The sequence below is a fragment of the Pundamilia nyererei genome, unplaced genomic scaffold, assembly GCF_000239375.1.
Source record: "Pundamilia nyererei isolate P.nyererei 1_Seehausen unplaced genomic scaffold, PunNye1.0 scaffold00140, whole genome shotgun sequence".
NCBI classification, from domain to species: domain Eukaryota; kingdom Metazoa; phylum Chordata; class Actinopteri; order Cichliformes; family Cichlidae; genus Pundamilia; species Pundamilia nyererei.
In genome coordinates, this window is record NW_005187541.1 from 1,484,066 (window position 1) to 1,497,550 (window position 13,485).

General features: G+C 38.3%; 1 protein-coding gene across 2 annotated transcripts in view; it reads left to right on the forward strand.

Annotated features, from left to right (window-relative positions):
• dpp10 (dipeptidyl peptidase like 10) overlaps window positions 1-13,485 on the forward strand; it is a 252,663-nt gene extending 239,178 nt beyond the window's left edge. For both annotated transcript variants that reach the window (XM_005744209.1, XM_005744210.2), the window contains exons 18-26: window positions 2,631-2,729; window positions 2,937-3,006; window positions 4,159-4,353; window positions 6,574-6,628; window positions 6,840-6,939; window positions 8,670-8,728; window positions 9,402-9,474; window positions 9,778-9,851; window positions 11,941-13,485. In XM_005744209.1, the coding sequence (XP_005744266.1) occupies window positions 2,631-2,729; window positions 2,937-3,006; window positions 4,159-4,353; window positions 6,574-6,628; window positions 6,840-6,939; window positions 8,670-8,728; window positions 9,402-9,474; window positions 9,778-9,851; window positions 11,941-12,078 (863 nt within the window). In that variant the 3' untranslated portion in view covers window positions 12,079-13,485. The remainder of the gene's footprint in view (window positions 1-2,630; window positions 2,730-2,936; window positions 3,007-4,158; window positions 4,354-6,573; window positions 6,629-6,839; window positions 6,940-8,669; window positions 8,729-9,401; window positions 9,475-9,777; window positions 9,852-11,940) is intronic.

Here is a 13,485-nt window from a genome sequence, read left to right on the forward strand (position 1 = left end):
ATATTCCACACGGCTTGCCCCGGCAAACCGTGACAATAAGTCTCTAAACCAGCGGGGCCTGTGGAAGCGCAGACCCAACAGCAACTCTGGCATGTAGACATGGATGTCCTGCTGATTCTTAGCATCAGAATGGAGAAGAAAAATTACATCAGTAATTTTGAAAGTGACAATGTTGGTGCCAGACGGGTTGGTCTGAGTATTTCAGAAACTGCTGATTGTATAGAAAATTATCAGAAAAAGAGAAAATATCCAGTGAGCATCAGTTCTCTGGATCATAAAGCCTTGTTGATGCCAGAGGTGAAAAAAAAAGCCCCAGCCCCAGGAAGGCAACAGTAACTCAAATAACTACTTTTTACAACTGAAGTATGCAGAAAAGCATTTTGAACCTTGAAGTAGATGGACTACAGTAGCAGAAGACCAAACTGAGGCTACATTTCACATGGGTTCAGTGCACCCATATTGTGATGACTGCTTCCAGCAGGATAACACAACACGTCTCAAAGCTCAGATGATCTGAAACTGGTTTCTTGAACATGACAATGCATTCCTTGTACTCAAGTGGCCTCAATAGTCACCCGATCTCAAACCAATACAGCATGTGTGGAATGTGGGATGTGTTGGATTGGAAGATTCCCATCATGGATGTGCAGCTGACAAATATGCAGCAACTGTGTGATGCCATCATGTCAATATGGACCAGAATTGTTGAGGAATGTCTCCAGCACCTTGTTGAATCTGTGCCACAAAAAATTAAGGCAGGCAAACTACTTCTAACCAGGTGTACCGTGAGATTCAAATATTACTAACCCTTATCTGTTTAAAGTAGGGAAAATCCTAAAATAAAATGAGTCCCATTTAGTAAAAGGTATGATTTCTGGAGAGGGGTCAGCAACCCACATGTCCTGATTTACATCGGTACAGTTCAAGACATTTACTCATTAAAGCCACACCTAAATGCAGAAATAGAGGGAACTAAACATCTTTTCAAGCATTTAAAACTGTAAAAAAAACCTGTAACAGAGTCTCTCTTTTACCTAAAACAACCACAGAAGAAGAGACAAGCCAGCTTTAGCATTTGTTAGGGTCAAGTGCATTTAAATTTTGCATTACAGGTACTCATCAATGCCATTATATCTTTTTAGTTTTTACAATATTTTTTTCTGTCTCTTTTTTCTAAAACAAGTTAGCCCTAAACAAATTTGCCCTATCTGAACCACCAGATGTGCCCACTGCAGTATCCCATCTTTTCTGGAAATAAAAGCAAATAGTAAAGAGTTTCTGTAAATATCCTCACATGCAGCGTCAGATTCCTATCCTTGCCTGACAGTCGATTTTGTAAGTGGCTGGGTGGGCATTAGGCCAAGGAAATGTAGTTGGTATAAGACCTAAATACAAGCTGACAAGTATTTCCTCTTGAATCTGGTCGTACGTCAGAGCCAGCAGAGCTCACACGACAGTCACACTCGGGAAAATAGTGGTTGGAGACTACGATGCAAACAAAGTGATTGCGAACATGTGCAATCAACTTGCAGTTTCCTTGTCTGGGAAGTTGTAGCTTTGTGGAAGGTACATTTTGATACACATGAGTTATATAACTGCACCTATTGAAGGAGGTACAAAAAATGAAGAAGCATGAATGTTGCTCTCAATATGTGTACATTGCTGAGAAAAGACTGGGAGAGATGCTTTCACTGTGTACTGATCTATGTATACAAATGTGACTAAAAGCCTGAAACACTGGAAACCACTCTGCTCATTGTCAAAGAGTAGGGGTTGAGGGTGCCGCGTGCCCAAAGTCTGGTTGATAAGTTGGTCGTCACAACTACTTGCAATCAGTCTCCGACAGCAAAAAACAATTTACTGCACTCAGTCACCCACCACCAATTTTTCCAGGTTGTAGGCTCTTCCATTGACCACACAGTCAACAAATCCAGATTTCTTTCTTCTATTTTTGGCATGAATATGGACACACACACTCTTTTTCTCGTTATCCACATGTATGTGTTCTCTCCCAAGGAAAAAAAAACAACAACAACAAAAAAAAAACAAAAAGAAAAGAAAAAGTTAACAGCTGTGCTGCAGAAAAAGCAATTTGCACAGGGTTATTAGGACAGTGCCTCCATCCACAGCTGGGAACTCAAGGCCTCTGGCGGTTTCATAATGAGACGTCTATTGATTTTGGGTTTTCTATTAGAAATGCTGGATGAATTCCATTTCATTTAGCTGCTGTTCAGATGGCTTGAATGGAAAAATGGCCAAATCAGAGAGTCACTGTTCATTACATGTGGAGAAAATAGTGGGACTACTGTTTTTGAGGCCAGAAGCTGCTGTGTGTAGAATGCCTTTCAGAAATTGAACTTTTTGAATTTATTTTTCTGTGCTCATCCAAGTTTAATATTGGCTACATTATTGTAGTTATTCAGCTCTCTCTATGAATTTGCCACAAAATAAGACTATTTCAGAAACAATCCCCTGGAATCAGATCTTATTTGTCTGACATACACTTTCCATCTCATCTCATTACATCACAGCCTCAAAAGACAATTCCGTACAGGTCATTTGCATTCAGATTATTGACAGCAATTTTTGCACTCTTTCATCTTTTAAACACATTGCCCTCATCTTTACAGATTACTACATCCTTGAGAACAACTCTTTGCTGAAGGCAGCCTTGAAGTACAAAAGGATCCAGCTGACAGACTTCAGAACTGTTCCAATGGAACATTTTGGTGAGGAAGTGAGGGGGTAGGGCTAAATAAGTATATACTTCTGCCTACTCCTTTTCAAACAACTGCATGGAAAGATTTTATGAAATGTTGGTGAATGTATATGTTTGAAATAAAAATGAACTGAACTGAAGTGTAGGTTTCTGTGGTGTTAGTGTAACTCACTGGTGAACTGCAATACATCGACTTTTCTCTCATTTCTTGTTACAGATTTACCTTTGAAGATCTCGTACCCACCAGACTTCTCTGATTCCCGCCACTATGGACTTCTGTTGGTCGTGTATGTATCACATGTGCTTTCTACTATATCTCACAGTCCTTGGTCAAGTAAGAGAGAACAGAAAATGTATGAATATTTAATGCATTCGTTTCCAGTTGTAATCACACTCCTGACCGTAATTTGCATGTAAAGTAACCGGGGTCATGTTAAGTCAATCACAGCGTACCTTTGTGGCAACCTGTGATTCAGTCTTTTTCATATCCATTTGAATAATGAACCAATAAAAGCAAAAATAATCACTGACAGGATGAAGTGTTCTATGCCAGACTGATTGTAAAGAGAACCTATTTTCCTTATTTTCTGTCATATAAAATGTATATAATAAAACTGAAAGGTTGCACTAAGGTCCAGATGAAGGAAAATAAACATTATTTTTAACTGTTAAACAGCTAAAAATAAGTCAATGTACCATACCTTTGCACTGTGTCACATGTTGCATTATGAAAAAAACTATTTCAGTCTTTAGAAAGAATCAGCTTAGAAGTCTTAGAAGTACTTGTCTTAACTCAAAGTAGATTAGACCAACTTCTGAGGTAACTTTTGAAAGTAAAACAAATGAGCAAAAATGCTAAACTTGAACAAATTCCTTAATAGTATTTTGATAAATACCGTAAGCCTGTTATTAGGCACTTTCAGTCCAAAGAGTTCTAATGACTCCCTGAAGGTTGCTGCCCACCGAGGAGCAGTGGAACAAGATGAAGGATGTTTGTGGTGCAAGCTGTGCGTTTGTTGTTTGTCACAGGCTTCAGGATGACAACCTAATTGGAAAAGCAGGGTTTCTTCCAGAAAACTGACCAGCCCTAGGATGGTTAGGGTGATTGCAATTAATCTGCACTTGATTAATGTGGCGCTATCTTACCACCAACCACTATAACACTATGATGTCATTGCGCACACACACACAGTGTTTTTTTTACTTGTTTTCTCATTTCCTCCCTACATTGCTTAGCTACATGTTGACAGCCAAGGTAACAAGCAGAGAGTGAAAATTTTGAAATTTGTCTTTCATAATTTTTTCTTTCATTTTTAGACCTCTTTTACTGTGGAAGTTGTATCAGCTCAAAAAGGAATTTCTTCCAGTTACAGAGGTTATATGACCAATGCGGCTTCATGCTGCCTGAAAGTGCCTGATTATGTTTGTTCTCTGTTCAGTGACGGCGCCCCTGGAGGTCAGGCTGTGAGTGACCGTTTCTCCCTCAGCTGGGACTCGGTCCTCGTCAGCTCTGACAACATCATCGTGGCCCGTCTGGACGGCCGGGGCGGCGGCTTCCAGGGTCAAAGGATACTGCACGAAGTTCACCAGAGACTGGGAACTGTTGATGTTCAGGACCAGATTGCAGCAGTGGAGTATGTTATCACATCCATTTTATTTTACTTTTTAATTTTTATTCTTGTACTTTGAGATAAAAAATTCAAAATATGTGCAAATCCCCTGAACAAGAGCTTTGTAACTCAGTTTGGAATTTAAAGCAGAATGCCATCCTCTTTTTATTTGATCTGAATATTTCTGCACTACTGTGTCTAATTAAAGTCTTGAAAATGGTTATCAAGTCAAGAATAAAGGAAGAAATCCTTTAAAGAATAAAAGTTCCAGATAAATTCCTTTATCTGACATAATATAGACTAGACTTAAATTGGAAACCATAGTGTAAACAGTTTCAGATGAAATCATAAGAGGTTCTGGATGTTTCATTATTTGGTTTAGGAGCTGCCAGTTCAGACAGCACATGGATTTAACAGCAGACAATACATACCTTTGTTAAATACTGTAAGATACTGATTTCCTTTGCTGTTATTTCCAAAAAATACCTAAATAACAACAAATTCAGAATGTTTATCTTAATGGATGATCAAAAAATCTATGCAAAAACTGTCACAACTCCCCTGATTAAAAAAAAATATATAGATATATATTCAGTTTGTAACCCTTCAGACATATTTAATGATGGATAAAGAATACTTTACTATGCATATTTATAACGCCAAAGTAATTATAAGTAACTTAAAAAGCAAGTGTCAAAATCATATGTTGATCGTTACTCTAATATTTGTATAATACAATTATTACAATTAATTTAAGCCAGTGGTTGTCAAAGTTTTTCATGGTCCATTTCATTAGTTAAAAAACCCCAAAGGTTGTTTTCATTCATGAACAGTGAAACAGTTTCAAATACAATTTTGATAAAATGGTGAGCATAACAGGATCAACTAACTTTTTTTGATTTTTCCTAATAAAAATCATATTTACTCAGTAAACTCCGTGTTTTTTCCACTGCTTGTTTGTGCTATACCGGAAATTGCTCCCACCAAGTGGAGCAAGATTGTCACTCTTCCAGGAGAGAACCCCACAATACGTCCAAAACAAAAGCTTATTCCCCTCTATGAACAGACACTTTGGAACCTTTTGTCCAAGTGATGACTATCAAACTTTCTCAGTGTCATCTTACAGGAATTGATCAATGTTAAAATGAATAAATAAAACAGGTTATAGTTTTTTGTTTTTTTTTATTTAATCATCAAATTCACATGTTGTACACAAACAAAGCACTTTGCTGGTGGGCAAGGCAGTAGTAAGGCAGTAGTTGTTGTTGCTACTGTTTGTACAGTAAGTTGCAATAAGTGATCAGTGGACTATAAATTCTCTGCTCGTTCATGCTAATTAAAAAATAAAATCCTGTCAGCCTCTTTGTCCCACAGAACTCTTTGAAGTTTATAGACACTCTGCTTAATTTGCATTTTAGAGTCAAAACAGGGAGAGTAAGGCACAGCAAGAATATGGTGCACACTGAGGATGGACTCTAGTCTCTTAGGAGTCGGGGCAGGGTCACCATTAGCATTTTTGCATTTAGCCAGACTCAACATGTAACATTATGATGCTTTTTGATTTGGGTCTTGCGATGTGATCTTTCCTGTGAGTTTGTTGATCGAGAATTATAAAGAAGGTCAAAAGGAGCTGCAATGTCTTTGGGTCTAGAGAAAGCATATGAGAGGGTTGCAAGAGAGGAAGTGTTGTATGAGGAACACAGGAGTGGAAGAGGTGGTGAAAGACATGTATGAGGACAATGAGACAATGGTGAGGTGTGTAAAAGTTACAGGGTGGGATTGTATCAGATATTAGCTCTGAGCTGCTTCTTGTTTGCGCAGTGATGTTGTACAGGTCGACTATGATCCTTGCAGATGACATAGTGGAGTGAGTGGAGTGAGGGTCAGGGGTGATTTGTGATTTTGGATTTTTGATTCTGTTTTAATATCAGTTTCATATCAGACTTTACACATATACAGTTGATTTTTTTTTAACCTTCTTTAGGCAGGAGGAGGACTCTCGGGATTTAAAATCATTTGCTTTACTCTTGTGCTCAAATTGATGGTGCAGTCATATCGTCTCATGCATGTTTATGAAGGCAGGAGATGTATCCAAGAATAAAATCATTAGAACTCACTGAAGTTTCTGCGATTTTTCAAGTGTTTTTTTTTTTTTATATTTATTGATATCCAATTCTTGGTTCCTCCCATGCAACCACATTTAAGAAGTTCTGTAGGTCATATAGCATGTGTGTGTTTTTCCAGTTACATGATGAAGTTTCCATACATTGACCGGACAAGGATAGCAGTGTTTGGAAAGGTGAGCCTCCTTTTTTTCCTCCATTTTTCTACTTTTAATTTGCGACCATCTAAATTGTATTCTTACTTCCATTGCTGAAATTATTAAGTGCCAAGAAGCTACTTAGTAAAATTTCTACTGAGTGACTCCAGAGATTGAATCAAAGTTCATTTTTACACTCGATGGATTTCAGCAATTAGAGATGAATAAATGTTTGTGTTTGCTCACTTAGGGATATGGAGCCTACATAACATTAATGATGCTGAAGTCTACTGACAGCCTGTTTAAATGTGCGTGTGCAATGTCACCAGTGACCGACTGGAAACTCTATGGTGAGTAAAACATCTCTCAAAAGAGGTTAATTCACATTAAAGATACATTTTACAAGCTGCAAAGCAAATGTAAGTAAAGATCAGTAAAACTGCTGTGGTGGACTTTCCTGTGGATTTCATACATTGTGGAATTTCAGACCATTGTGTTGGTCCACAACAATAAATATATAATATATATAGGCAGCATTATGTACCACACCAGTTTTATTTGGCTTGAATATTCTAGCTACTAATGTGCACAGAATATACTTTATTTCTCTATACTGTAACACAGTACTATTGAACATGTTCTGGTTCTGCATTTTTGTTTTTTTAAGTGATATTCTTTTTATCTTTATACTTTTTAGTGTCCCCAGTGTTTCATTGTTGTTGTTTTCCCATGTTTTCCCTCTGGGTTAGCTCCCTCGTCTTCCTTGTTTCTGCTTCTTGTTTCGCTTTGGGAATTGTTCTTCCTTGCATGTCAAATAAGTCCTAGCTTCATGGGTACATTTGAATAGTCTGCTTTGGTTAGGAAGGTTTCATTCTGGCACTCATAACAACTGTTTGAATTCTTCAGACACTAAGCAAGAGGAGAGGAGATAATATCATCCTACAATTTATAGCGATGCAATATCCAACCATTCCTTAAAAGATCAGCATAGTTGGAAAAGTGGTGGAGCATATTGTCCATTTCATACCCTAACCTACTGATATGTATTTTGAATTTTTAATCATTGAACCCCAAGGTTAGAACATTAAAATGCTGTCATAAAGTGCTTGCTGTCCAGGTGTTGTCTTTCATGAAGAACAGATTTATCCCTAGTGTGGTTGGACTCTCTCCACAATGAGTTTCTCTTTCTCTTAGTCTTTATCACTTTATCACTCCTCTTTGGTCTCATTAAGTGTTTCTCATGAAGGCCAAGGAAAAATGGCAAGGAAAGTAGAGATGCAGTAATATTTTGTCTCTGTCTTCCCTCTAATTCCCTGATTGTTTTCACCCGTGTCTTGTCTCCTGCTTTTTCTTATTTCCGTGCTTTGTGATTGTACTCCCCTTGTTGTCATTTGCACTGTGTGAGCTCCCAACTTTAACAGCTCCTATGAGTTTACCAGAATAGAGCATTTTTAGACAATCATGAAACGGTTGGTCCTGATTTATCATCACCATATTGCATCATCATCTTTATTCATTAAAACCTCAGTATATTTCCCCAAACATGAATTATGCATCTCATGTGTAACAATTTAGACTCATGTCTACACCCAAAAGCAAAACGTAATTCTCCATATTGAGCAGTGCTCAATATGTCAATGACAGCCAAAAACTAATCTGTATTTCTAACTGTCAGAAGCAAATGAAAAAGACATAGCTCATGTCTGCAACATCTGATGATTAACGGGCAATTCAACCAATTAAAGTACACAGTAAAGTGACAAAGTAAACCTAGATCATTTATTAATAAACTGAATAAATGTAAACTTTATTCTTCTCCTTTAGCCTCTCACTAAAAATAACCTGTTTATTTCTGAAATCTGAGTGTGAGATGAATCTGACCACTGTAAACATTGTCCTCTGCAACACTGAGATGACACAGATGACTTTTTCACCACCACAAGCTGCTTTCCTTTTTACTAAAAGTATTTAATTTGGACCCTGAATACCAGGATCTCCACTTTGTGCAGGTACTTAGCTGCAGCTGAAGCACTGTGTGCTAGTGGCACTGTTAAGATTGTCTCACTTCTCATTTGCACAGCGTCAGCGTTCTCTGAACGATACCTCGGCATGCCATTACGGGATGACAGCAGATATCAGGTGCGTGTTTACTGCTTCCACGAGCATGTTTCCTGTTGATCTTTGAAAACGTTAACATCAATGACACACCTACAGTTAAGCTCCTGCAGTTACTGAAAGCAGCTGCTATCAAAGTCAGAGGCAGCGATGCTTTGCTTTACTTTTTTTTTTTTTTCTTTTTTAATGCTCTGTAGGATTTTGTCACTCATCTGTCTTTGGTTACTCTGAACTCCGGTGTGTCAGATCACATGCCGAAGTTTGGGGGGGGGTTTTCAGCCGCAGCGAGACTGTCGCTCTCAGGCCTCTTGATGTTCAGCTATCAGATGTACTTTCCTCCCAGTGTGATAGGAAGGAGGCAGTGAAGAAGAACAAAACACTTTTCTGCACAAGCACAAACAACAAATCTGACCCTGACAAGTATTTCACGGCTTCTGCTGTACCACACCTTACATTTTCCTCATAATTTATGCAATCTGTGATATTTCAAGAACAGAAAATAATATCTGTGGGAGATGCCTTATCACTTAAAGATCTCGAATTAATTTGAATGACTCTGTCGGTGTGTGTCTGTATGTAGAATGTAATTTAGTACAGTGCCATTCATTTGATCACATTCTGCATCTTTTTTTATTTTCATTTCTCAATGCCAGTTAGCATATCTATCAATTAATTATCTCCCCACTCTTTCTCGCAGTTTTCCAGTGTGCTGCAGAATGTTCAAGCTCTTAGGGAACAGACACTGATGCTGGTGCATGGCACAGCAGATGGTAAGAAGCAAAATAAATCGTAGATAAAAATGAAAATACGCTATCTGTGGTGCATCACTGCTGAGCACAAAGAGGCATGCAATCCTGGAAGGTAATGAGGCAAATGCTTTTTAATCAAAAGATAAATGGAAAAGTGGGTTATCTAAATTGATGCTGGGATTTCCAGAGGAAAACATTCCCTGATTAACCATGCATGTCGGATTTGTTGAGGCATTTCCATTCTCCCAGAATCTGATTGTCTGTTTTTTTCCCAGTTAGGATTCAGGCTGAATCTTGCTGACATTTTTCTCTTTTTACTCCCAGCCAATATCCACTTCCAGCACACTGCTGAGCTCGTCAAGAACCTTGTGAAAGTTGGAGCAAACTACTCAATGCAGGTGTGTAACCCAGAGATGTCATCACTAGGTTTTTAGAGTGCATTTGGTAGAAAACAATGACCTATGGCAATGATAAATGGCTCAACTGTTATACAGTGTCAAAATAAAATAAATACATTTTTTAAATAAAAGACTTTCCATATTAGTTTTTTTTTTTTACAGAATATTTTTCAGTATTCTTTGGCCACACCTTGATTTTAACCATTTAATATTCACGGAAGCTTCCTTATTAAAAAAAAAATTAATTAATTAAGCAAATTTCTTTTTTACTTTGATCCTATCTGTTCTAAATATATATTTTGTATAGCTTCCCTCACACTGACATTTCTTTGGGTATCACATATAAGCTATAAAAATGCAAGTTGATGCAAATAAATAAAGTAGAAAATCTACAGTTTGATCGCATCTTGATTACTTCATTTAAAATCCCCTGTGGTAGTGTACCAAAGCACAACTGCAAAAATGGTGTCTTTGTTCAATGAATTATGAACTATGAATTTTAACGAAACTTCCTGTTTATGCTGTGTTAAAAAAGAAAGCATAACAGGAGCATGTTGATCTCATAGCTCTGGCATGATTAGTGTTAGGCAGAGCATCTTATAGTTGTCGCCTGACTAGAATAACGTGTGGTGAAGTTATGCATCCTAAATATAGCACCTGCCCATTATGTAAGGTTTTCTTTAAAAGAAGCAGTAAAGATAACTTAGAGATACAGTCCAAGCTGTTGTCTTTTCTAAATGCATGACCAGCTTGTTCTGATTCCCAGGAAACTGTGATAAACGTGTGTTGTTCTTTAAAAGTCACTGACATGTCTCAGTTATGCAAAAGCTTCCCTTCGGTGGTGGGTTAGTAAGATTGGGTTGTAAGTTCCAAGTGTAGATTCCAAACAGGAGGTAAACCTTGTGGCTAAGAAACCTGTGATTTATGCTACTGTCGCTTATTCAGCCTCCTAATGTGGCCTTGGTAGGTCTCTAAAATGTGACCTTTATCTCTCAGCTGCCTATATTGCAGTTGGTGCTGCATTAGAGATACAGCATTAAAAGCAACCTTGTTTTTACTGATGAGGCACTAACAAAATGGCATTTTATGATGCTTCTTGACAAGAACGCATGTGTGTGAAAGAAACAAAATATGACAAGGGTTCACACTGAGAGCATTGAAGTTACATGGTGTATGTTTTAACCACTGCATTACTAGAAATCCCCTAAGTTGCAAGATTACGTCAAGGATTTTTTCAACGTGCTCTGATCCCATTCTTTTAGATGCTAATGGTGTTGCAGAAACACCAGTGGCTGTGGTGCACTGACGGCAAGATGTCCGTGCCGCCAGTGCACCACAGCAATACTGAATGCTGAGAGACAATAGTTGTCTTACAAGAGTCCATAAGGAGGTTGGTAAAGTGGAAGGTTTATGACCATAATTTAATTCAGACCTTTGTATTTTGTGTTGTTTTCTCTCAGTTGCTGCATAGTTTTAGGCTTTGATTGGGAGCGGTTAAAGTATTCCACTTTATGAAATTAACTCTACTCTGCTATTAATTTTGGCACTTTGTTTAAATGTGATGCAAAATAGGAGGTAATCCCACCTCACTCTGCCCAGAAGCCAGGCTATACAGCAGAAGACGCAGCTGTGGGATTCTAATGGAATAGACAATGATTATATATCACTGCACAAGTCAATGAAATGAAATGTTTGAGTTACAGTACACTTTGAGCAAGAGCAAGTTGTGTTTCTGGCCACCCAGTGAATCGAAGTGCAGATTATGTCGAATGTTATTTTTCTCTTTTAGCACTGTTTTCATTTTTCCTCCACAAAACAGCTGCCCTTTTAGCTGCTAAATACCCCTATATATTAACCAGAAAGTCAATAACTTTGTCTTACTTCTTTCTGTTTGGTGCAAAGGAACTAGTCTGTACTGTGTTTTCAAAGTTTTTAGTTTAGTCCCACTAATAGAAGCAAAGAACATGAGAGGAATGAGAGTGAACAAAAACAATAAGCTAAAAGACACAAAAAAGACTCCACAAACCTGAGATGGTTGTGTGCAATCAAAGTACCCTGAAAGCTGTTTTCCATGTCTTTTACCCACCAGATCTACCCAGATGAGGGACACTTCCTGTCTCAGCAGAGTCGTCAGCACCTCTACACCACACTGACCAGTTTCTACAGGGAGTGTCTGAAGGAGGAGTTGCTACCACTACCCGATGAAGAGGAGGAAGAAGAGGAGTAGGAATGTGTCTTTGGGAGTCAGACCTTTGGCAGAGCTTGAAGAATTTTGCTGAAATCCGTCAAGGCCTTTCGTGTTTGGACCAAGTGTTTAGCCAGAAAAGGACACTGGGGTAGAGCTGCTGATGCTCCCAAAGTGTGTATGTGTGTGTGCGTGCGTATGTGTGTGTGTATGAGCACTCCTGTGTGTGTGTCTGTGTATGTGTAAATGTGATGAAAAAGATAGCTAAAGGACACAACAAGTGACACTCGCATTGCCGGGACTTGAGGCGCGAACTGTCGTCTAGCATAGAGTCATTTCAGTTTTGGGACGCTCAGTTTCTCGGCAAAGCACACTGAAGATCTGCTGCAGGTTCTCCGAGCTGCAGTCATTCACACTTAACCAAGTGCATGGTTCTTTTTCCCCCCTTCGCCTTTCAGCTTCACTCATTCTTGCCATGTCAGTCTCCTTTGTGGTACTGCGACACTTTGGAAGACAAGAACACCGATATATATTTGATCTCACTTCTCTTTTGGTTGGTGTATCGTTGCACAAGGAAATGCTCCAGTCATCTGCAAAAATGTTTAGTCACGCAAGTTCACTACAACCTGAGCAGATCCTGAATAAGTGCAATTTCCTGCTGAAACCCTCTGCCATCGCCCACCCTGAATGGAAACAGTGTTTAGAGGTCACACTTTATTGTACAGCAGTCTTGTGTAGACATGTACAATGCCTTATGAGGTTCAACATACTGTAATATTACTTGCTGGCAGTGGTAGTCATCCATTAGCAGTGTCATGTTAACCTATGTCAACTCAGGTCCTCGAGACACGGTGTTGCAGTCAGTTTAGAAACTCTTAAGTTTGGGATGAAGATAACAGGTTTATAGGTCATATAGTAATTTCAGTTTCAGGCCACACTGAAAAAGCTCTCCATCTTAATATGTGATTTGAACCCTTAAATCAAATTGCACAAGTTTAAAAAGGTGTGAGATCATTTTCCAGTGCATCTCCACCAGAGTAAAGAACCATTTCACGTATTTTTGGACACTAAAAGACATTCAAAAAAAGAACTAAGATGGGGAATTTTACAGTGTCAGTAAGGTGTTTGCATGTCTACAGGGAATGTGTCAAGTGTTGCCACATTTTGTACAGTACAATACAGCAGAGTGTGTACATAAATATATTTTTAAGATGTCAGATCTCATAGAAAGTTTAGTCTATGGGGATGGATTGATTTGACCTGGACGTCTTGTACTTTCATTTCTTTTCTGTTTTCTTTCAAGCTGTTGATTTTCTTCTTAGGATGGATTTTGTAATGCTTGTTCTCGTTCTTTTTGCTGTTTTAAAAGGGAAGGGTTGAGGGTTGAGGTTTTGGGGTTATTGTGATTGTCCTCTAGTGATGATTATAAATAATAAATAATAATAATAA